This window comes from Thalassophryne amazonica, chromosome 18 (genome assembly GCF_902500255.1).
Source record: "Thalassophryne amazonica chromosome 18, fThaAma1.1, whole genome shotgun sequence".
NCBI classification, from domain to species: domain Eukaryota; kingdom Metazoa; phylum Chordata; class Actinopteri; order Batrachoidiformes; family Batrachoididae; genus Thalassophryne; species Thalassophryne amazonica.
Genome location: NC_047120.1, coordinates 21,659,824 through 21,685,319, shown reverse-complemented (window position 1 = coordinate 21,685,319; position 25,496 = coordinate 21,659,824). Strand labels below are relative to the sequence as shown.

Here is a 25,496-nt window from a genome sequence, read left to right as displayed (position 1 = left end):
AGGGAGAGCAGCTTCAGCAGCTGGAGGAGGCAGATCTCACCAACTTTGGTTTCACTGCCATCCCCGTGAAGAGTGAAAATGATGAAAAACCAGAGCCTTCACAGCTTCATCAAAGCCAAAGTGATGAGAGCACAGAGGCTGAGCCTGTAGCCAGCAGCTTATCTGTACACAGAACACTGACAGCAGAAGCTGATGGAGAGGATGATGGAGGACCACAACCAGCCAGCAACTCAGGTCCAAACAGTCATTTACAACCAGATACCAGTGGCAGGAGTTCAGACAGTTCTGGAACTGAGACTGATGACAGTTATGACTGGAACCAGACCAGAGAACTTCAGTTACATTTTAACTGTCAAAAAAATACCAGCATTGTTTGTTCAGGCAACAATGACGAGAAACAATTTAAAGGCTCTAAATATGGAAAAGCATCTGGTCACATGAACAACTCAGAGCATCAAAAGGGGAGGCAAGCAAGAAGAAAACCATTTAGCTGTTCTGATCAGAGTACAAGACAGAAACAGGAGGACACTCTGAACAAACCCATTAGAATTCAGACAGGACAAAAACCATTTGGCTGTTCTGAATGTCGTCAAAGATTTGGACGAAAGAGCCACCTGAACACACACATGACAATTCATTCAGGGCAAAAGCCATTTGTCTGTTCTGAGTGTGGTAAAAGATTTGGACAAAAGGGCCATCTGAACACACACATGATAATTCATACAGGGCAAAAAGCATTTGTCTGTTCTGAATGTGGTCAAAGATTTGGACAAAACAGCACTCTGAACAAACACATGATAATTCATTCAGGGCAAAAATCATTTGTTTGTTCTGAGTGTGGTCAAAGATTTGGACAAAAGGGCAGCCTGAAAACACATATGATAATTCATACAGGACAAAAAGCATTTGTCTGTTCTGAGTGTGGTCAAAGATTTGGACTCAAGAGCACTCTGAACAGACACATGATAATTCATACAGGACAAAAAGCATTTGTGTGTTCTGAGTGTGGTCAAAGATTTGGACAAAAGAGCAACCTGAACAAACACATGATAATTCATACAGGGCAAAAACTATTTGCCTGTTCTGAATGTGGTCAAAGATTTGGACGAAAATGCCAGCTGAAAAGACACATGATAATTCATACAGGACAAAAACTATTTGTGTGTTCTGAATGTGGTCGAAGATTTGGACAAAAGACCTACCTGAACAGACACATGATAATTCATACAGGGCAAAAACTATTTGTCTGTTCTGAGTGTGGCAAAAGATTTGGACGAAAGAGTACGCTGAACACACACATGATCATTCACAAACGAAATACCAAGACCTACGAACAACATAGTCATTGAAAGAAATAGATACAGGGGTTAATGTTCCCCATCAGTACGACAGATTTCCTTCAATTGGGTCAGAGCCTGTTCTAGCCATCTTGGTGCCCTAGGCCTCGGAATTGCTGTGACGACCCTGTGTGCAAACAAGGGAGCAGCCGAAGAGACTTACTTTTTTGGTGAGATTATTATTTTGAATATAGATTGACAACAGCCGTATGACAGACCTTAAAGGTTTAATTGTTGATCAAACACACCAATACACAAAGACACATTAAAATAACATAAATAACAGTGAAAAATATTTAAATGAAATAACATAAATAAAACCAGAATTGCTTTTCAGATTTTGTGCAAATATTTTGAAACTCCTGACATCTCCCATAATATGAATAATAAGAAGGTGCAATGTTCAAACAATACAAAACAGTACAATACATGGTGTGTCCATAAAGTAATGGTCCTTTTTATTTTTTTTAAAAACTATATGGATTTCATTCATATGTTTTACGTCAGACATGCTTGAACCCTCATGCGCATGCGTGAGTTTTTCCACGCCTGTCGGTGATGTCATTCGCCTGTGAGCACGCCTTGTGGAAGGAGTGGTCCCGCCCCCTCGTCGGATTTTCACTGTCTGGAAATGGCAGAATGAAAAGGACTTTTTTTCCATCAGAATTTTTTCAGAAGCTGTTAGAGACTGGCACCTGGAAACCATTCGAAAAAGTTATCTGGCTTTTGGTGAAAATTTTACGGGCTTCACAGAGAATAAGGACTTTAACTACATCTTTAAGGAACCCTTTAAGGACGGTCGGTGCGCCGCGCTCCGAGCTGCGACGTCGCGGCACAAACCACTGGATCATTTCTAAGCTGATGGCTCTGTGGATACGAGACCGTCGTGTGCTCTTTCTCTGGTTATCACAAGAGCTGGACATCAGCCATTTTCCGGCAGATTTCACTTTTAACAAGAGATTTTGTCATGGAAAGCCGCGCGGACCGATTCGCTGATGAAGCGAGACAAAGGAACACCTCCATTTCGGAGTGTTAGAGGACAAGTTTGGACATGCCTATCTCGGCTTTCAGTGCTTACCAGTCGAGTGAGTATAAGAGAACTTGTGGAGAGCTGGACATGGGGGGGGGGGGGGGGGTTCTTGGGTGTTGGGGGAGCCTCGTGTGCTTCCTTGCCCGGGAGGTTGGGTCCTACCTCTTGTCTGGGGGTTGGACCCTGCCCTCATTTGGCTCGGTGGTCCCTGCCCGCACTCTTGGGTTTGATTGCAATGGCTCCTTGGCCCCCTGTCCCCACCACTGCTCGCTCTTCCCTTTGGGGGCCGTGGCCCGGGTGGTGTGGTTCTGGGCCCCCCCCCCCTTTTTGTGGGCCCATGCCCTGGTGGTTCATCGTGCTGCCCTGGTGGCTCTGGTGGCTGCCCTTCCTGGCCCCTATGCCCTTCCGCTGCCCTTTTTCTTCTGGTTTCTCCTGGGGCCCTGTGTCCTGGGCCCATTTCCGTCATTGTGTGTGCCTGGCCGTATGGCTTCTGACGTGCCAGAGTGGTCCACCACATATGGTAAGGTTCTGTACTTTTGTCTAGGCCCAACACACCAGCCACAGTAGTGATCTGATATTTAGCTGTGATCTGGGTCTTTGTGCTTGGATGGTTATGTGTTTGTGGCCGTGGGTGCTCTCAAGGGGATCAAGACTCTGTTGTCTTAGATTAAGGTGTTTGAACTGTTTGTTCATGTGTGGTTGTTTGTCCTGGTAAGTTGTATGGTTGGGGCCCCGTCTCCTTGGTGTCTCACTTCTCATCACTTCACAGTTATTGCCCTCACTACTTGTCTTTTCTTCTTGTCTGTCTTTGTGTTGTTTGGGTGGTCAGTTCTTCCTGATAGAAGTTGTCCGTTGGCCTTTGAGTAGGATGTTGTAGGCTGATCGGGAAGGGAGGATGGGAGTCACACACGCACACCACGTTCACTCACCCTTACATACCTTCTGTCTTTCAAGAATAAATTGCATATATGTGTATTAATGTACATAAATGGTTCTGCCAGTGTGGCATTTACCATTACTATATATGCAGACGGGGGTGGGGGATACAAAAGTTGTAGTGCAGATTTAACTCAGACAGTCCCAATGACATCAAATGTTTTTTCCTTTTTTTCCCTTCAGCAACATAAATGGAAACAGTCAGTGAATACTTTGTACTTGCAACAGTAGTCCTCTAACAGTGGTCCTTGTAGAAGCAGAATCTGCAAACAAGACATAAAACTAAAATGTGGCACCAAAACTTATCCAAATCTAGTTTACCTTAACTGTCTACCTGTCCGCCTTATAACAACAGCACGGGTGTCCATCATGGTGCCATGCAGTTTTGCTATGTATTGTAGGGCTACAGCTATCAATTATTTTAGTAATTGAGTATTGATTATTCTGGCGATTAATCGAGGAATTGGATAAAAAGTACTTTTGTGTTTTTAAACATCATCAACCGTCCAGGGCTCTTCCTAAGCAATGGCACAATGTCGCTGCGCCATCACACCAATTGTCAAATTATTCAATCCCTTTTTGTTTTCCTGGGTAATTATTTATTTTTTTCACATCTTTACACGTTTTGGATCTTTCCCGGTGTCAGAAGCTCAGCCAAAGTCGGGCCAAAGTCTTGACATTTTGCCAAAATGGTGATGGGATGTGGCTTTAAAGTTGTTTTTTGTTTTTTATAGGTACGTGAATTTTTTTTAATCCCTTTCTCTGCAATTCAGCAGATGCATTTCAGCTGGAGGTTGAACATGCAAGCCTCGCAGTCACTTTTTAAAATTATTATTATTTAATTTAAGTTACAGTGTTTGTGGTGTTCTGTGTTGCCCAAAAAAGCGAAAATTAAAAAATGAAACAGTGCGAGTCTGAGCAAAACACAGCAGAAAAAGTGTCCTTTGCTGAGAGGATCCTTCTGTTTGTCAGTGTGGCCGGGGACAGAGCTTCGACTTGCCTGGTGTGAGTGGAGTGCTGAGAGCCCCTCACACCTAGCAGAGAGCGACACCAGTCGGCCACCGGTAGAATAGCCACTCCCCATGTAGAGTGGAGAGCAGGCAGCAGACAAAACAGCTTTTTTAAAAACAGACAAACACACTCCTTTGCTTTAAATGCTCGGTAAGCGATTTCAGATGATCAGTGTGGACAATCTTTTTCTTAAAAGGCTTTATTTTACTCTGTGTGCCACATTGGAAAGTGGTAGGTTTTGTGCGAAATTGATTAGTGTGCATGCTGTAGTCTTCTTCTGTTTTTTTTTTTCTGGGGGCGTTACAGCGCCACACACAGGCCCGGCATATGTACTACAACATTAAATGAAGCTTTGAGGCACAGAATTTGCCTCAAACATTTTTTTGTAATCAAATTATTTGAGTTACTCGACTAATCGTTTCAACCCTAATGTATTGTGAGATCATGTGAAATCTTTCTATTTGAGCCAGATTTCCAGTTTATAGTCATTTTAAAATAATACATCACATACTTACGAGGGCTGTCAATAAAGTATAGGTCCTTTTTAATTTTTTTCAAAAACTATATGGATTCATATGTTTTTACATCAGACATGCTTGAACCCTCGTGCGCATGCATGAGTTTTTCCACGCCTGTCGGTGACGTCATTCGCCTGTGAGCACTCCTTGTGGGAGGAGTCGTCCAGCCCCTTGTCGGAATTCCTTTGCCTGAGAAGTTGCTGAGAGACTGGCGCTTTGTTTGATCAAAATTTTTTCTAAACCTGTGAGACACATCGAAGTGGACACGGTTCGAAAAATTAAGCTGGTTTTCTGTGAAAATTTTAACGGCTGATGAGAGATTTTGAGGTGATACTGTCGCTTTAAGGACTTCCCACGGTGCGAGACGTCGCACAGCTCTCTCAGGCGCCGTCGTCAGCCTGTTTCAAGCTGAAAACCTCCACATTTCAGGCTCTGTTGATCCAGGACGTCGTGAGAGAACAGAGAAGTTTCAGAAGAAGTCGGTTTCAGCATTTTATCCGGATATTCCACTGTTAAAGGAGATTTTTTTAATGAAAGACGTGCGGACGGGTCCGCGCGTCGGGACGCAGCCGGCGCGGTGCGGCGGCACAGGAAAAACACCTCCGTGTTGATAACCATTTGTAAAATCCAGGCGGCTTTTGATGGCTTTCAGTGGAGTGAGTATATGAGAAATTGTTTAACAGCTGGACATGTTCCAACTTGTCCTTGTTTTTCCTGTGGCGGAGCGTCGCAGCGGCTGCGAGCCGACGCTGCAATCCGTCCACACGTCTTTCATTAAAAAAAATCTCCTTTAACAGTGGAATATCCGGAACATTCCACAGGGGAACAGGTTAATTGGAAACAGGTGAGTGGCATGATTGGTATAAAAGGAGCATCCCCAAAAGGCTCAGTTGTTCACAAGCAAAGATGGGGCGAGGATCACCACTTTGTGAACAACTGTGTGAAAAAATAGTCCAACAGTTTAAGAACAATGTTTCTCAATGCAAGGAATTTAGGGATTCCATCATCTACATTCTGTAATATAATCTGGAGAACTTTCTACACGTAAGCAGCAAGGCTGAAAACAAACATTGAATGCCCGTGACCTTCGATCCCTCAGGTGGCACTGCATTAAAAACTGACATCACTGTGTAAAGGACCTTACCGTGTGGGCTCAGGAACACTTCAGAAAACCATCTTCAGTTAACACAGTTCGTCGCTACATCTACAAGTGCAAGTTAAAACTCTACCATGCAAAGCGACAGCCATACATAAACAACATCAAGAAACGCCGCCGTCTTCTCTGGGCCCGAGCTCATTTGAAATGGACAGACGCAAAGTGGAAAAGTGTGCTGTGGTCTGATGAGTCCACATTTCAAATTGTTTTTGGAAATAATGGATGTCGTGTCCTCTGGACAGAAGAGAAAAAAGACCATCCAGATTGTTACCAGCACAAAGTTCAAAAGCCAGCATCTTTGATGGTATGGGGGTGCGTTAGTGCCCATGGCATGGACAACTTACACATCTGTGATGGCACCATCAATTCTGAAAGGTACATCCAGGTTTTGGAGCAACACATGCTGCCATCCAAGCAACGTCTTCTTATTGGATTTGATTAGAACTTTCATCTGTTCATCAACAGGGTATCTTCCGGGTATCTCAGGGTATCAACAGGTATCTCCTGATCGGGAGATACCACCGTTATGGAAACGAGGAGTGATTTCACGAATTCCCAAACCAGGTAAAGATAAAACAGAGTCTGGTTCCTACAGACCAGTATCAGTTTTAAACACTGACTACAGAATATTTGCAGCAGTATTAACTAAAAGGTTTGAATTTATAATTCCAGAATTGACTAATATAGATCAGGGTTTGTCCAAAATAGGCAAACCCATGGCAACATCATGCGTGCAAGCAAGTTAAAAATTCTTTGAATTTTTTCTGTGAGTGGATGGTCGAGCCCCATAGGCACAAGGCCTCCTTGGGGGGTCTGGGGGTATGCTCCCCCCTAGGAAATTTTGAAATAAATTGTGCAGTTTGGTGCATTCTGAGAGCATTTTGGCCAGTTTTTCTTGGTTTAAAACAAAGTGGGATTTGACTCATACTGGAACAAAATGTGGTTCAAATCTGTAACAAGTTTCCGCAAATGGACTGACTGTCCACATTAATTGATTGTTTTCATTCTACATTTACCAAATTCTAAGTGTGTCTTGTAAAACAAATCAATAATTACACCTTTTCAGATTTTAGTAAATAATACACTTAAAGACATAACCATTATCAATGAAGTGTTTTGCCACTTGTAAATCATTTAAAACTGATGCAATAGTAAAAAAAAAAATACCATCACCAGATCAAGACCGCATATGACAAATTCCACCACCAGACCAAAATAAAGTGTTGTGAAATACTATCGCCAGAATGGAGTGCTTTCAAATGCCACCAGTTATAATATAAATTAATAAAAATCATAACCAATGAACATACATGTACAGTATTTAGCACAGTGCTTTAATTTTATCTCAAAATATATCTTGTCATTTTTTAATCTATGAAACAGTAAAAACTGAAAGAAATCAATTGTAAGGTCTGAAAGAAGTTTCTGTTGGAAGTATTTTAGCCATAAGGTCAAGTAAGAAGGGGAAGTGTTGACTTTTTAAATACTTGAAAGACACTGGACTCTGAGAGGATTTAGTACTGATATAACAGACTGATGCAGCAGGTGCCAGCAGTGCACCAATAAGGATGCTGGCTGCCGTTAAATGCCGAAGAAGGGAGGGTGCGTTTTTACCACAGGGTCACCATTTGAAAGGAGTGTGTTTCGTGTCAAACTAATGCCATAAAGTGTAAAAACTGAAGACAATCAATTGTAAGACCTGAAAGAAACTTCTGTAGGAAGTATTTTAGCAATAAGGTCAAGTGAGGGGGGAAGTGTTGGCTTTTTAAATACTTGAAAGACACTGGACTCCTTGAGACGATTTAGTTCATACTGTCACGTGTGCCACTAGCTTATGGCAAGCTAAAAGTGGACGCTCTTGTTTTGGCCAAACATCTATACATTTTTTGTATATTCTGTGTTTGTATGCACCCGCAGCTGACGTGCTTGATGAATTCCTGTGCAAAAAGTAGTTCCCAGACCTGTGATGACAGTGCATTTTCCTGGGTAACAAAAACATCAGGAGTATACAACCCCTGGCAAAAATTATGGAATCACCGGCCTCGGAGGATGTTCATTCAGTTGTTTAATTTTGTAGAAAAAAAGCAGATCACAGACATGACACAAAACTAAAGTAATTTCAAATGGCAACTTTCTGGCTTTAAGAAACACTATAAGAAATCAAGAAAAAAGATTGTGGCGGTCAGTAACGGTTACTTTTTTAGACCAAGCAGAGGAAAAAAATATGGACTCACTCAATTCTGAGGAATAAATTATGGAATCACCCTGTAAATTTTCATCCCCAAAACTAACACCTGCATCAAATCACATCTGCTTGTTAGTCTGCATCTAAAAAGGAGTGATCACACCTTGGAGAGCTGTTGCACCAAGTGGACTGACATGAATCATGGCTCCAACACGAGAGATGTCAATTGAAACAAAGGAGAGGATTATCAAACTCTTAAAAGAGAGTAAATCATCACGCAATGTTGCAAAAGATGTTGGTTGTTCACAGTCAGCTGTGTCTAAACTCTGGACCAAATACAAACAACATGGGAAAGTTGTTAAAGGCAAACATACTGGTAGACCAAGGAAGACATCAAAGCGTCAAGACAGAAAACTTAAAGCAATATGTCTAAAAAATTGAAAATGCACAACAAAACAAATGAGGAACAAATGGGAGGAAACTGGAGTCAACTTCTGTGACCGAATTGTAAGAAACCGCCTAAAGGAAATGGGATTTACATACAGAAAAGCTAAAAGAAAGCCATCATTAACACCTAAACAGAAAAAAACAAGGTTACAGTGGGCTAAAGAAAAGCAATCGTGGACTGTGGATGACTGGATGAAAGTCATATTCAGTGATGAATCTCGAATCTGCATTGGGCAAGGTGATGATGCTGGAACTTTTGTTTGGTGCCGTTCCAATGAGATTTATAAAGATGACTGCCTGAAGAGAACATGTAAATTTCCACAGTCATTGATGATATGGGGCTGCATGTCAGGTAAAGGCACTGGGGAGATGGCTGTCATTACATCATCAATAAATGCACAAGTTTACGTTGATATTTTGGACACTTTTCTGATGTTTGAGGATGATGAAATCATTTTTCAAGAAGATAATGCATCTTGCCATAGAGCAAAAACTGTGAAAACATTCCTTGCAAAAAGACACATAGGGTCAATTTCATGACATAGGGTCAATGTCAACGAGCAGATGTGATTTGATGCAGGTGTTAGTTTTGGGGATGGAAATTTACAGGGTGATTCCATAATTTATTCCTCAGAATTGAGTGAGTCCATATTTTTTTCCTCTGCTTGGTCTAAAAAAGTAACCGTTACTGACTGCCACAATCTTTTTTTTTCTTGATTTCTTATAGTGTTTCTTAAAGCCAGAAAGTTGCCATTTGAAATGACTTTAGTTTTGTGTCATGTCTGTGATCTGCTTTTTTTCTAAAAAAAATTAAACGACAGAATGAACATCCTACAAGGCCGGTGATTCCATAATTTTTGCCAGGGGTTGTATTTGGCACAAGAACTTGTGTATCTCGTGTGTTTTCACCCCTAAATGATCGTAAGTCATCTTTCATTTGAACCATCAATGTTCATGTTGAAATAACAGAATATGATGTGGAAGTAGGACCTGGAATGATTTTCCTTTTAATTGTAAACCAAATTATGCATTAACTCAGAACAGTTAAACTACATGAAATTCATGAAGACTGAAAACACTGTTACAGCATTTCAAAAACCACAGCTAAAGCTTGGAGAATATTTTGAAAATCATGGTAAAATATCAATAACATACCTTATATTAAAAAAGCCACATATTCTTGTGTAAATTCCTGTAAATCCACTCAAAGCCACAGTGTCTTTTTCCCATGAAAAAAGTCTACATGAATAAAAAATTTAAATTCTTGTGTAAATTTATGTAAATCCATTCAAAGCCACAGTCTTTTTTTTTCCAGTGAAAGAAAGTCTAGATTAATGAAAAAAGTTACATTATGTTTTCTAAATTCCTGTTTGAACAGCAGAATGTTTATTTTCCAGGGAGAGAAAAATTCTTACCATGTTTCCTGAGTGCACAGTTCGCTTTTCCCATTTATATCTTTCAGGTCTTTTGATGAAGCCAGTGAGAATTCCACAGATTCTTGTCCTCATCAGACTTTTTCAAACAGTCTTTCTCGCCATCTTCTCTCTGTCCGACGTTGGTCCGTGACACAGACGTGCTGCACAATTCTTCTTTTAAAAACTTTAGAGCTCTAAAGGTTTGCGATGTCCACATGCTGTGTTTAGCTTAATGTTTAGCTGGACCCCCAGTCCACACCAGACAAACACCTCATCACATTCAGTACCTTCTTGCACTTATCAACCATCCATTTTATATGTACAGTCTGTGATAAAGTCCTATCAAACCATAGGCCTAGGAGTTTAAATAATGCAACCTTCTCCAAGGTTTTACCAGCAAATTGTAATTTCAGGTCCAGTAGTGTTCTTTTCTTAGTAAATAGTACAAATTTTGTTTTATCCTCTGATATCCTAAAACCCCATTTAAGAGCCCACTCTTGGATTGTATTTATGGTTTCTTGCATCGTATTCATAATGTAAGGTACATTTCTCCCCCTTTTCCAGATCGCCCCGTCATCCGCAAACAGTGCCACACCAGCATAGCTTTGAGATAGACATGCCCCAACACTATCTATCTCGGCTTTCAGTGCTTACCAGTCGAGTGAGTATAAAAGAACTTGTGGAGAGCTGGACATGTCCCAACTTGTCCTCTAACACTCCGAAATGGAGGTGTTCCTTTGTCTCGCTTCATCAGCGAATCGGTCGTGACGCGCAAAGCCTCCGCGTGGCTTTCCATGACAAAATCTCTTGTTAAAAGTGAAATCTGCCGGAAAATGGCTGATGTCCAGGTCTCGTGATAACCAGAGAAAGAGCACACGACGGTCTCGTATCCACAGAGCCATCAGCTTAGAAATGATCCAGTGGTTTGTGCCGCATCGTCGCAGCTCGCAGCGCGGCGCACCGACCGTCCTTAAAGGGGTCCTTATACCTGTAGTTAAAGTCCTTATTCTCTGTGAAGCCCATAAAATTTTCACTGAAAGCCAGATAAATTTTTCAAATGGTTTCCAGGTGCCAGTCTCTAACAGCTTCTGAAAAAATTCTGATGGAAAAAAAGTCCTTTTCATTCCGCCATTTCCAGGCAATGAAAATCCAACGAGGGGGCGGGACCACTCCTTCCACAAGGCTTGCTCACAGGCGAATGACGTCACCGACAGGCGTGGAAAAACTCATGCATGCGCACAAGGGTTCAAGCATGTCTGACGTAAAAACATATGAATGAAATCCATATAGTTTTAAAAAAAAAATAAAAAGGTACGATACTTTATGGACAGACCTCGTATCTGTCAGAGGCACACACTATCAGCAGCACATTCAGGTCTGAATTTAAGCTTTATATAAATGAGCAGCTTCTCACAACAGGTGGAGGATCATCAGTCCGTACGCCACGGCAGTGAGAAGCAAACTGCACAATTCTCATCAATGTTCAAATATACTGCGTAACAAAATGCCAAATTACTATTAACGATCATTCAGACAATAATCACCTCTGATGTGTGCTGACAGCATGTGTCCCTCACCCGTCCTCCTTCACAGGCACGATGTGTCAAACCCTGGCGCGGTCCTCAGCGTCTCACAAACGAACGTCACAAGGTCGAGTTCCCGGCAATTCTGCTTGAACCACTCATGGCTTAAATGCAGAACGCCATCTGATTATCTGCTTCAGCTGAAAGTCTTTAAGTTTACACGTGAGCATCATCCACAGGTGCTGCGAGTCAGTAGGCCTGCACGTGAACATCCTCCACAGGTGCAGCTAATAATGCTGATGAGGGTGAAGGACTCTTCTGCCAGCACCTTCTCCACAGACAAAAACCAGTTTGCATACCACCTGGAGAGCAAAGAAAAGAAAACAACACAAAAACATCCAGCCAAACCCCCCAACACACAACACTAAAAGCTCTATTTCTCTCTTTGATAACCTTCTTACACTCATCTGTTCACCATGGGACAATTCTATTCAGCGTTTTAGGCTTAGATTTTGGGATAGCCAAAACTACTGCAGTAAGTATACTGCAGCTGATCTCTGTGCTTAAATTATGAATGTCCAGATTTGTATCAACCATTAGCAACAACTCTTCACTGACCGCCTTAAATTTATCCCATTCTGCCTTGTCTAAAATCCACTTGTCCCCTCTCACCCCAGCATCACTTACAAACTGGACTCCTATCTGAGTTTCAATTGGATAATGATCACTCCCAACAGTACTATCCCTCATTATGTCCCACCCACACTTATCAGCATCTTTCGTCACTATAGTGATGTCAAGAGCTGATTCAGTACCCCTTACTACATCGACCTTCGTACCCGTTCCATCATTCATACAGATAAGCTCTTTTTCCTTAATAAACTCTGCTAAGGTTCTCCCATTACCATCATCCGTCTCTCCCCACAGTGTGCTGTGGGCATTAAAATCTCCACACCAGACAACCTTCCCTCAAACTCCCTTCCACATCTTCTCCAGCTGCTCCAACTCTAGTCTCCTACATGGATTGTAAAAGTTTATAATGGTCATACTCCCTCTGGTGAGCCACACCTCTACAGTAATACATTCCAAGTCGTCCCCTTTCTCCACTTTCCTGTACTGAAGTCCCCTTTGTATGAAGGTGGTGACTCCCCCACCTTTACCCTCTTTCCTATCCAATCTCACAGCTGTGTATCCCTCAATCGTAAAATCCAACTTGGTATCAACCACATTTCTTGAACACATATGACGTCTAGGCGGACATTTAAACTCTCTATACACTGTTTAAATTCCTGTCCATTTGCAGTTAGACTCCTCGCATTCCGCTGCAATAAAAGTAACACCATCAGGCTGAACCAACCCATACGTGAGATCAGTGGTGGGCACAGTTCCGATAATCCGATAACAGATAATTATCGAAGATAATGTTTTCATTATCGGATTATCATTTTAGCTGACTTTAAAAAACATTATTGGACTAATTATCTTCCGATACATTTTTGTCCGGTAACTTTTAGACCGATAACGTAGTAAACAAAGCTAAACAGCGACAAACATTTTTAAAACTTAAAATCAGTTGAGCACCTACCTGTTAAAAGTTTCCTAACAGATGTATACACGTAGTTCCACCCTCTGCAAACAGAAGAGAGCTGCTTTCAGGAGAAACCACTGTGTCCTCTGTAAGCAAAGGAGTGGTCACAAAAGGAGTGGTCACAAAAAAAACAAAAAATCATTTTCTTTAACACCATACTGATACACTGGCAATATCACCCACATCATCCAGAGGCATACATTTTTAACTTATGGTTCAAATTTTAACCAAACTAACTTTGGACAAGTTATTTAAAATCACTGTCATGTCTGAAGTTTTATAAAGTGAAAACATCAGATATATGTTTTAGTTTTAAAGTAATGTGCTAATTTTTAAGGTTTTGTGAGCACATGCTGTGCCCAGCAGTGCATTATGGGTAGGATAGGGTAATCTCAGTACGTTCACGACAGGACAAATGCATTTCAGACACTCTGTTCAGGCTCCACGGACAACAGCATTAAACTCTAGTGCCTAAAACTCTCGTGAATATATTCTCTGGGTTTATAGATGTTATTCTATTTGCATTTGTTAAATTCCATGCATCTTAAATGTAGCAGACACGGATTAACTGGAATTTTGTTTTGGCAAGTTTTCAAGGCCTCTACTGCCATCTACTAGCTAGTAGTGTTCATGGCAGTATTTGCCCTAAGTACTAAGCGTCTGGGCACCAGTAGATGGCAGTGTTCTATTTATTTTGATCCCGTTAGATGGTTGTCAAATCAACTTTTTGGCTTTGCAAATGGCTTTTTTTTTTTTACAAATTAAGTTTATAAACAAAACAACAACAACATTATAAGACAGCTCTGCAGTGTTTGCACATGCACAGTACGAGCGGTTGGATGCTTGTAGCTCTTCAGCAGCAGGATACCTTCATGATGGCCGACCAGAATAATATCAAACAGGTTTGGTTTTCATTCGGCCATACGATCAGCGATCAGGAGGTGGTTGTGAGATGTTAAACGCAGGTTGTTACTCCATGTACACTACACGATGCAGGACACACGATTAACCTGAAACTCGGTCCAAAAAGTTCTCGCACGAATGAAAAATCATCTGAAAAAGGGCCAAAACTCGCACAGTGTAAAGCCAACATTTATGTGTCAAGACAATATTGAGTGCACGTTTTACAACATCATAAAACGTGCGCACATCATAAAACTAATAATAAAAATAATAAAACTAATAAAATGAGCACACATTCTCTTCATATGGAAAACATTTTGCAATGACACTTCCAGGGCTCTGTAAAAATGCCTGTTTTAACAAATAAAAAATGGAATATTTTACAAAAGCACATTTATCTGTAAACACCAACACACGACACACGTCACATTAACATGTTGGTTTACATAATGAATGACTGAACCAATCAGTGTTTAGCAGAGGCACTTTTACCCAGAATCCTTTGCGATCTGTCTGTGTTTGTTACAAAACCTCAGAATTAGTGCATTATTCAACAGTAAAAGATATACGTTATATTTTAACTTTGTACAAATGACAGAATTGACATTAATGGAGTTATTCTATCAGTATTCACACCAAACCATAAGTCAGCATGCCTTTATTTTCCAAGACCTCCGCCTGACCGGAGCATTGTGATTGGTAGAGAGCTGGCTTTGTGGCTGCTCTCAGGGTGCGTCTGTGCTGTAGCCGTGTAGCTTCCAGCAGGGGACAGCATGTTCAAACATAGAAGTGCGGGCTCATTGTTTGGGTTTTTGTCGCTTTTGATGCTTCCAAAAGCAGTTGTGTTAAAACTCATATTCAGCTTGTTAGTAGTTGCAAATGTACCAGAGACAATACTGGAAGTTATCGGCTATCGGTTATCTGTAACTTCCGATACATTTTTGGGTGGTTTATCAGTTTATCTTTATCAAAGATAACTTTTCAGTTATCTGTTTATCTGTTATCGAAGTGAATTTTTTGGTTATCTGTGCCCACCACTGCGTGAGATTGAGACTGTTGGACGTTCGTAAGGCATACTGGACTACAATCCACAAATGTGGCTCCTTCTTGCATCAACTTAACAAACACTTTGTACTCCTCACTTCTTTCTGACACACTAAATCTCTCACCGTCATCATTCGCTTGACATGTTTGATACTTTTTCCTTTTAGTCCCCCTGTACTCAGCCCATGGTTCAGAACTCCCACTACCTTCCATCTCCTCACTTCCTGACACGTCAGTCCAACTCCCCTGCTCTTGACCACCCACAGTCCAGGTGTTGCCAACCGCCTCCCGTCATCCACCGATCAACGCAGACATCCTCCCTGGTCCATGGCTCTTCCAGCCAAAAACGCACGATAAAACTGGTAAACTTAAATGAATGAGATGAAACTTAACAAAATTTTGATACTGCGCTTGCTTCAAACACTTCCTCCTTCCACCCGCCCCCTCACTTCTTCCCAAAGGTGCCAGGTCTGTGGCCTTGTGGTGACTGGTTATGCAGCATTTTTTGTTTGCATGTGTTTTCTTGGTTGCATTCTTTCTCTATTTGCAGCACATTTGATGGCTATGCATTTGTTTTTGTGTCTTGCAGTGCGTTTGGCCTTTGTCAGCCACCGTACTGGTCAGGCTCAGATAATTATGAACCATACTTTAAACCCATCCAGTGACCAATATCTCTCCTTTGTGTCTGATTAAAGTTCTTTTGGCCTTAGATTTGTATGGAGGCCCACAAGGATCAGGTGGAAATAATTAAATAACAGTGGATTAATTGTGTCCTGAGATTCATCATCTGTGCACACTTTTGTAAACTGTGTGCACAGATTCCTGTTTGTTTATTGCACAGTCAGCTTCATGGTCCTCTGTGTGTGTGTGTGTGTGTGTGTGTGTGTGTGTGTGTGTGTGTGTGTGTGTGTGTGTGTGTGTGTGTGTGTGTGTGTGTGTGTGTGTGTGTGTGTGTATTACATAATTAATTAAAGAAAACTCCAATTTATGCTAAAATTCAGACCATGAATAATGATGGAAACATGAACAGAGACAAAAAAATGTAAGTCCCTTTGGCTGCTCAGTTGTTTTGCACTCAGGTCCACCACAGTAAATCTGAGGTGGATCTGCATGTTGAATTGGCACAGGTTTTACACCAGATGCCGTTCCTGATGCAGCTTCACATTACATGGAGAAATGTGGCAGGGTTTGAACCCGAAACCTCCCATACTGAAGTGCACTAACCACTTGGCCACCACCCCTGCTCACTTAAATGTGAACATGAACACAGAAAGAGGCTGTGAAAATTCCCCCTACTTCAAGAAAAACAAGAAGAAAAGTGTTTACAACCACTCACAGAGATACAGAATGATGTCCACTGAGCTGCGTCTCTCAAGTTCCATTGACGACCTTACACACAATGAAAATTAAACAATAAATCCGGATTGCTTTGTCTGTATTCTCCACAGGTGAAGTCCACTGTTTCTGTTGCCGGCTGCCAGCATTAGACTGTGGTCCTCAGAAAAATAAAAAGAGAAAATCTGGTTTGTGCACTCCTCTGTGGCCGGGCAGGATGCGTCCGGCGTGCATTGGCTGGACTGTGCATTCACAGCCAGGCCAAGCACAAAACTTACTTCCATTAGATGGCATGGCTCCGCTGTGGCAGGACAGGACACACAGGCGTCATGATCCTGTTATTTAAATTAAATAGAAGAGCAGAGCAGGGTGGCCGGAGGTCGCTGGAGCGTTCAGTTAGCTCAGTACTTCCGGAAGAGCTGTTCCTCTTAAATCATAAAAGGGAAAGTGTGTCAACCCTTCACAAGTTGTCACATGTTGACATGACAGTCTGAGTCACAGAGATGACGTAGAAGGGGGTACGAGGTGCCCACCTGATGATCTGGTGAGGGAGTTCATCATGAAGAATTTTTTGATCCTTTTAAAAATCACATGATGCATGGACACTGCCCTGCGAATGAGGCGAGCAAGTACAGTTTGGCTGGGATCTTTTAAACTATGAGCAGACATCAGCTAGTAACAGACTATGCAGTAGAGGTCTGGTAGCTCTATCCTGTAGCCTACAAGCAGACATCAGTCAGTAACAGACTAGGCAGCTGCAGCCTGGTAGCTCTAGCCTTTAGCCTATGATCAGACACTAGTTAGTAACAGACTAGGCAGCAGAGGTCTGGTAGCTCTAGCCTTTAGCCTAGGATGTAGCCTGCCTCTCTTCCCTTGCCTCTTCTTCAGACGTCCCCTGCATAAGCTTTGTCACTCATGTGAATCCGGAGCTGCTGTCTCTTGCTGCTGCAGTTAACTTGGTCCAGTCAATGGAAGAAGTCCAAGTCCAGCAAGCTGGGTTTTGGCACAGTGTGGGCTCTGCCGATGTCCAGATGTTGGTTGGACTGTGTGGTAACATTGCATAGGTTAGTTGTACATTTACAACCCCAATTCCAAAGAAGTTGGGACGTTGTGTAAAATGTAAATAAAAACAGAATACATCAGTGGCATCATTAGGCCTATTTTACGGGGGTTGAAGCACCCCTAAAATATTTTTAAGCCCCCCTAAATAATTTGGTGTTTTTCATTATTATTGTTTTTTTTTTTTTTTTTTTACAAAATGTGCTGACAGATTCAATATAATGTGGCTAGAATATGAGTGTAAATAAACCATCATATAACCTCTCATTATTAACTTAAATATGATCATAAATCTGTCAGTTTCCCTTCACTTCATAGAGAGCCCCGTAAGTACAGTATTGACCTGAAAACAGAAGAGGTTCTGGTGGTTGATGCTTCCACCCACCTAATAACTGGCAATTGTAGTTACGTTATTTAAAAATTGGGTACTTTCTAACAAAGTGCTCTTTTTTTGCATACAGTTGTGCATAATACATGTGGGATCTGAATGAATAAGAAGTATTTGTAAAATATGGCACTGCAACTATATGTGGATATTTTTTTTCTTTTTATGTTGTTGTTAATGCTGTACATACTATACTTCTGTATTTGTTTCTGTGAAGGCTCTCAGTTGTCCAGGTGGTTTCCATAATAGAGAAGCTTGAATCTTCGACTGGACTGGGTTGCTTGACGCGAGGACTTTTCGCTTCAAATCGCAGAAGCTTCCTCAGCTAAAATTCTTGTTCTGGTAGTCTGACTTCTGTCTTAAGGTACGTCCCTGAAAAAGACATTGCTTGGATGGCAGCATGTGTTGCTCCAAAACCTGGATGTACCTTTCAGCATTGATGGTGCCATCACAGATGTGTAAGTTGCCCATGCCATGCACACTAACACACCCCCATACCATCACAGATGTTGGCTTTTGAACTTTGCGGTGGTAACAATCTGGATGGTCTTTTTCCTCTTTTGTCTGGAGGTCACGACATCCATGATTTCCAAAAACAATTTGAAATGTGGACTCATCAGATCACAGCACACTTTTCCACTTTGCGTCTGTCCATTTCAAAGGAGCTCGGGCCCAGAGAAGGTGGCGGAATGTTGTTGATGTATGGCTTTTGCTTTGCATGGTAGAGTTTTAACTTGCACTTGTAGATGTAGCGACGAACTGTGTTAACTGATGGTTTTCTGAAGTGTTCCTGAGCCCACGCGGTAAGATCCTTTACACAAATGATGTCGGTTTTTAATGCAGTGCCGCCTGAGGGATCGAAGGTCATGGGCATTCAATGTTGGTTTTCGGCCTTGCCGCTTACATATAGAAAGTTCTCTAGATTCTCTGAATCTTCTGATTATATTATGGACTGTAGATGATGGAATCCCTAAATTCCTTGCAGTTGAACGTTGAGAAACATTGTTTTTAAGCTGTTGGACTGTTTTTATCCTCGCCCCATCTTTGCTTGTGAACGACTGAGCCTTTTAGGGATACTCCTTCATACACAGTCATGACACTCACCTGTTTCCAATTAACCTGTTCACCTGTGGAATGTTCCAAACAGGTGTTCTTTTAGCATTCCTCAACTCTCCCAGTCTTTTGTTGCCACTGTCCCAGCTTTTTTGAAATGTGTTGCAGGCATCCATTTCAAAATGAGTAAGTATTTGCACAAAAACAAAAAAGTCTATCAGTTTGAACATTAAATATCTTGTCTTTGTGGTGTATCCAATTGAATATAGGTTGAAGTGGATTTGCAAATCGTATTCTGTTTTTATTTACATTTCACACAATGTCCCAACTTCATTGGAATTGGGGTTGTAAAAGGAATATTGTTAAGGTTAGGTGGTCAGACAGAGCAGGGTTCTAGCTAGAACCATTTTAGTGCCAGGTAAATTACATGATTGTGGCTCATGGCCAGGGGTGCAGGAGCCCCCGGCGGGCGGTCAAGGGGCGAAGCCCCCTGAAGCTATCGGATTTTATACCTCTAAAATGTTATTGGCAAGCCCTATTTTAACCAATTTTGCATGGTTTTAGATGCATTGAAAGCAAGAATAATAGACAAAAAAGACATTTATGTCATAATATTTGTAAAACGAAAGTTCTTTTAAAAAGTTTCTGTCAAAGTCTAAGTTGAGAAGGTTAAAAATACATAATATATTATAGAATTCTTTCATTCAGTGAAGCATGACAGTTTTTTTTCCAACATATTTGAGTGGGATAGCATTACTTGCTGAATGAGCCCCCCCTCCTCCTCCCCCTTTCTCTCTCGTGTGCGCTCTGCGCTCTCTGCTGCTCCTCTTCCTCCTCCTACTCGCTCTCACTGTTCCTTCGAACTTTTTGGAAATGGGAGATAAAAATAAACCTCAAACTTCTGAATAAGTCAACATCTACGGGCACTGACACTCTGGATTATTTTAATAAAACATTTTAATGGACTGCTGTTTTCAGCAAACTCTGCCGTTCAACTGATATGAAGAAGATGAGAAATACGAGGTCTGTTAGAAAAGTATCTGACCTTTTTATTTTTTTCAAGAACCATATGGATTTGAATCACGTGTGATTGCATCAGCCAAGCTTGAACCTTCATGCGCATGCGTGAGTTTTTTCACGCCTGTCGGTTGCGTCATTCGCCTGTGAGCAGGCTTTGAGTGACCAGTGGTCCACCCCTCTTGTCGGATTTTTATTGCGAATAAAATGTCTGAACGATTTGGAGCTTTGCTGCATCAATTTTTTCCAGAAACTGTGAGAGACCTCCAGGTGGACACCATTCAGAAAATTAAAATGGCTTTGAGGGACGATTTTATAGGGATTACACAGATTAAGGAGTGCTCCAGCCGGTTTAAAGACCGCCCACAGCTGCTGAGAGCGCGCCGCGCTCCGAGCACTGATCGACAGGCCCAAACCCCGCTGAAACAACCAGATCATTTCCAACGTGAAGGCTTTGTTGATCCGGGACGTCGTCTGACTTACACAAAAATGGCAGGTGACGTGGACATCAGTACTTTTTCGGCACATTCCACTGTTACAGGAGTTTTTTTCATGGAAAGAAAAGCGGACAGATGCGCCACCGTGCCGCTCATGGCGCGGCACAAAACCATGTTGGTCTTACAGGACGGCTTTCAGACGGCTGTCGGTGGGTTTTCAATCGTGTGACTAACCGAGAAATTGTGGATGAGCCTGGACATGCCAGAACGTGTCCTGTGAGGCTTAATCACGGCGTTGCTTTGCGCCATGCGGCACTGCCGCGACGCGCAGAATTCCCCCGCTCCTCTTTCCATGACAAAAACTCCTGTAACAGTGGAATGTGCCGTTCATTTCCAAACTGTACGCTGTGTTTTATCCGGGACATCCTCTGACTAGCACAGGAATTGCGGAAGACGTGGACATCAGCACATTTTCGGCACATTGAGACAGACGTGCGGAGGAGCCGCATGGCGCAAAGCAACGCTGTGATGAAGCCTCACAGGACATGTTCTGGCATGTCCAGGCTCATCCACAATTTCTTGGTTAGTCACACAACTGAAAACCCACCGACAGCTGTCTCAAAGCCGTCCTGTGAGACCAACACGGAGGTGGTTTTGTGCCGCGCCATGAGCGGCATGGTGGCGCATCCGTCCGCTTTTCTTTCCATGAAAAAAACTCCTGTAACAGTGGAATGTGCTGAAAAAGTACTGATGTCCACGTCTCCTGCCATTTTTGTGTAAGTCAGACGACGTCCCGGATCAACAAAGCCTTCACGTTGGAAATTATGTGGTTGTTTCAGCGGGGTTTGAGCCTGTCGATCGGCGCTTGGAGCGCGGCACGCTCTCAGCAGCTGTGGGCGGTCTTTAAACCGGCTGGAGCACTCCTTAATCTGTGTAATCCCCATAAAATCGTCCCTCAAAGCCATTTGAATTTTCCGAATGGTTACCACCTGGAGGTCTCTCACAGTTTCTGGAAAAAATTGATGCAGCAAAGCTCCAAATCGTTCAGACATTTATTCGCAATAAAAATCTGACGAGAGGGGTGGACCACTGCTCACACAAAGCCTGCTCACAGGCGAATGACGCAACCGACAGGCGTGAAAAAACTCTCGCATGCGCACGAAGGTTCAAGCTTGGCTGATGCAATCACACGTGATTCAAATCCACATGGTTTTTGAAAAAAATAAAAAGGTCAGATACTTTTCTAACAGACCTCGTATATTTATTATTTCTTTAATTATTTGGTTGAAATTGCAAAATAAAACAAAAGTATAACACTATAAAATTGAAATACAATCGAATTGGTTAATTTTTTGGAAAATCCGTGCCGGGCGGGAGAGGAAATTTGCCATTCAGTGCCAGGCGGAAATTTGCAGTACCAGGCAGTACCACCCAGCGCCGCCCTTTGTAGCTAGAACCCAGAGACAGAGTAATTGAACCCCAAAAGCAGGTCAGCCCGGACAATGAAGGAGTAGTCACAAAGACAGCAGTTTATTAAGGGAAAGTGGACACAAACAGTCAGTGGTGAGGCAGGAAGAACAGGGACAACCAAAAGGAGAGTTCCAACTTCTCTTCAAAAAGGTGAAGGGCAACTGAGGGATTTCTTCTTAATAGCTGGATTTCAACACTAAGCCGGAATGAACTGAGGGGTGCCTCTTCTTCACATATGGTGAGTCCCAACAGAAAGACAAAACTAAATAGTTTCTTTCTTCAAAAAAGGGTTTGTTCCAACAGAAAAACAATTAAACAGAGGAGTATCTTTCATCAAAAGGTAAGTTCCAGCAGAGAAACAGGATAAAACTGAGCAGTGTCTTTCTTTGAAAAGGATGAGTCCAACAGAGAAATAAAATACACTGAGGGATTTCTCTTCCTCACAAACGGTGAATTCCAAAACCAAAGTACCAAAAACCAAAGTGCCAAAACTGAACAGAGTACTAACAAACAGTTGGTATCTCAGGATGTGGAGGACAAGAAGCCATCAACATAAAATGGACCCACAAGAGACAAGAGCACGGGTGGGATTAAATTCTGACTCTCTGATGAGTGAATTAATTGCAGCTGGAAACCAAAAAGAACGGATGTGATTGTTTAACTAAGACACCAGGGGGCAGCAGAGAAATAGAACATACATAAATGTGACATGGATGTAGAAACTAATAAACATATGATGATATAGAAATAGAACCCAGATGAAAACCCCAGAGGAAAGAAAAATCTGGAGGACAAGTGAAAGGCAGACAAGACTGGAGAGTGAGTGAGAAAGGCAAGACGGGCAAAACCAGGAAATACAGCAAGAACAATGGGTGAGGTCTAATCAAGACAGGATGACAGCACAATGCCCTTCCTCCGAAGCACAGCCCACAAGTGTGTACGTGCCCCAGAAACAAATGCAAGAAGACTGCAGTGCAAAGCTACATTGACGGGGAAAAGGTGACAGCACAGAGGAGACAGACAGACTGAAATGACAGGTAAGTGTGGGAGGAGTGCCCGAGAACTGACACATTCACACACATCCACATCTCCTGCACACGCACACCAAACTCCAAGTCATTCATCAAACAACACGCCCACAAACACACCCAGACGCTCCCAGACAGCACAGATCAGCAGAGACCACAGAGAACTAATAACTTAAACCCCCAAAACCACCAACCGAACCCTAACACACGTCACCGAAACAGAACCAAAAACACGTTGGTGTTGAGATCCTACGTCAGCCACAGGGGGTACCAAAAATCATGTTAGCTTACAACCACTGAAACATCAAAGTCAAACCAGCCGGACTGTCCAAACACTCATGATTGACTGTTTGTGTCCATAGGAGGAAACTGTCCTACAGTCCACACAGAGACACTGAGGAACCAGAACCAGAACCTGAACCCAGCACATAGAGGTTCAGTGAAGGTGCACCAGAATGTGTGGATGTGGATCATAGAGTCAGAGGAGACTTCATAGAAGGACAAAGTGCCAGCAGGACAGTCCACAAACACTGAGACTCTGTGAGAGGATGAAGGGGAGCGAGGAAGGCGTGTTTGTCTGTTATTGTGAGAGACAAAGTACCAAAGTTTATCATCATCACAGTCCAGACTCCAGGATTGATCATTAGATCCAAACTTACAGTCCCAACCATCTCCTTACAGATATATAAACTTGTCCTCTCCACTCGACCTCCCAGTAACAGCGACCAGTCAGACCAGTTGAAGACAGGACCTGAGGGCAAAGGTCAAATCTGTCTGGATGATCAGGATATGATTGATCCTCGTCCACCTGTTCCACCTTTGTGTTGTTGTTGGACAGTTTGAGTTTTCGGTTTGCTGAGTTTGGATCCAGAGAGAGTTCACAGAAATCTGATGGAACAAAACACAACACAGTTATCAATCGACCAGTTCACAGATGAACACCGCGACACTGTTATCAAATGACCAGTTCACTGATGGACACCACGACACAGTTATCAATCAACCTGTTCACCAATGGACACCACGACACAGTTATCAAACGACCAGTTCACCGATTGACACCACGACACCGGTATCAATCAACCAGTTCACAGATGGACACCACAACACAGGTATCAATCAACCAGTTCACAGATGGACACCATGACAGTTATCAAACGACCAGTTCACCGTTGGACACCACGACACAGGTATCAATCAACCAGTTCACTGATGGACACCACGACACAGTTGTCAATCGACCAGTTCACCGATGGACACCACGACACAGGTATCAATCGACCAGTTCACCGATGAACACCACGACACAGGTATCAATCGACCAGTTCACCGATGGACACCACGACACATTTATCAATTGACCTTTTGTTGCAGCCTTTACATTGAACTCTGCTTCACTGTCAGTAAAACCTGAATGAGTAATGTGAAAGAAAGTGGTTTCTATGGAAACAGATGGATCAAAGTACAAAGACACTTACACTTCCTCAGACCTGGTCTCAGCCATCGGACTCCACCAGGATCCACCCTGAAAGGAGGAGGGGGTGGAGCAACACGGTCATTAATCATGGAAACATCAACATGACATTGAGCTCATCCACACACTTTAGTTCTACTCTTCTAACACACTCATCACTCCAAATGGATCATTGATTATTGATCACCTCTAACTGTGCTGATCAGCAACAAACAACTTTTGGCTTTTTTAGGTTTGATGATTTTGGTTAAAATCTGTTGAAGTGGATTTAACCAATCAGGGCTCACCAACCCTGCTCCTGGAGGTTACCTGACTCTTCAGGCTCCGCCCACTGCTAATTAAGTAAGGTGTGCTCAGCCAATTAGCTGCAGGCCTCATATTGTAGCAGATCCTCCAGAATGAAAACTACATGTTTCAAAGATGATCAAGAGCTTTAAGTTTTGTGTTTACAAAATGAATTTCCTGCAGTTTAAAAAAAAAAAAAAAATCATGTTTTAAATTTGGTGCTTTTTCGTTCCACTTGGTGCAGAATGATGTCCGCATTGATATGGACCAATCAGCATACAGTATTAGTGAGTGATCACTTCGTAAGATGGCGGTGTGCACAAGTCCACAGACAGACCAGATCAGATTTTCTGTCTCTGAAAAATGTTTCACTCTGCACAGTTTCTCCAGTCACAGGCACAGAAGCCTATAAGTTCTTCAGAGCTGTCTGGGTGTCTTGGTGGCTTCCCTCACTCTCAATCACTCAGTTTTTGAGAACTGCCTGCTGCACACAGACTTACTCCACAGTATCAGACTGTTTGTATTTCTGAATGATTGATGGAAATTAAATCCAAGAAAATGCTCATGTGTTCATCTCCGTAAGAAAACTGGCTGTGAAAATAATGATTTAGTGCAGAACCACTGATGGTGCTTTAAGATTTTCTATCATCCAGAACAAGTGAACACATGAGGGCAATCGCATCTCCTCCTCTCTCCTCTCCTCCTGTTTGTCTCTATCTCTGTCCCAACCTTTAAAGTCTCAACTTCACCAGACTGTGAATTCTTCAAACTGCTTTTGGAATAACCATGGAATTGATCAGTTGGTCTCTCAACACTATTGATACCATCTTTTCAACAAGGAAATCAGGGTTGGGGGACCC

The 25,496-nt window shown here is 42.4% G+C and overlaps 1 protein-coding gene and 1 long non-coding RNA gene across 2 annotated transcripts; one reads left to right on the top strand and one right to left on the bottom strand.

Annotated features, from left to right (window-relative positions):
- The first annotated feature begins 295 nt into the window (after positions 1 to 295).
- Positions 296 to 17,478, top strand: LOC117531209. Its single transcript, XR_004566557.1, has 4 exons — positions 296 to 306; positions 2,926 to 2,930; positions 17,091 to 17,124; positions 17,253 to 17,478. It is a non-coding gene; the product is annotated as an uncharacterized LOC117531209 (long non-coding RNA).
- Positions 17,479 to 23,321: 5,843 nt separating this feature from the next.
- Positions 23,322 to 24,458, bottom strand: LOC117531202 (neoverrucotoxin subunit alpha-like). The gene is made up of 2 exons (XM_034194248.1): positions 24,356 to 24,458; positions 23,322 to 23,765 (listed from the first exon to the last, which is right to left on the bottom strand). The coding sequence occupies exons 1-2, from the start codon at positions 24,441 to 24,443 to the stop codon at positions 23,533 to 23,535; spliced, it is 321 nt and encodes a 106-aa protein (XP_034050139.1). The 5' UTR covers positions 24,444 to 24,458; the 3' UTR covers positions 23,322 to 23,532.
- Between the last annotated feature and the right edge of the window lie 1,038 nt (positions 24,459 to 25,496).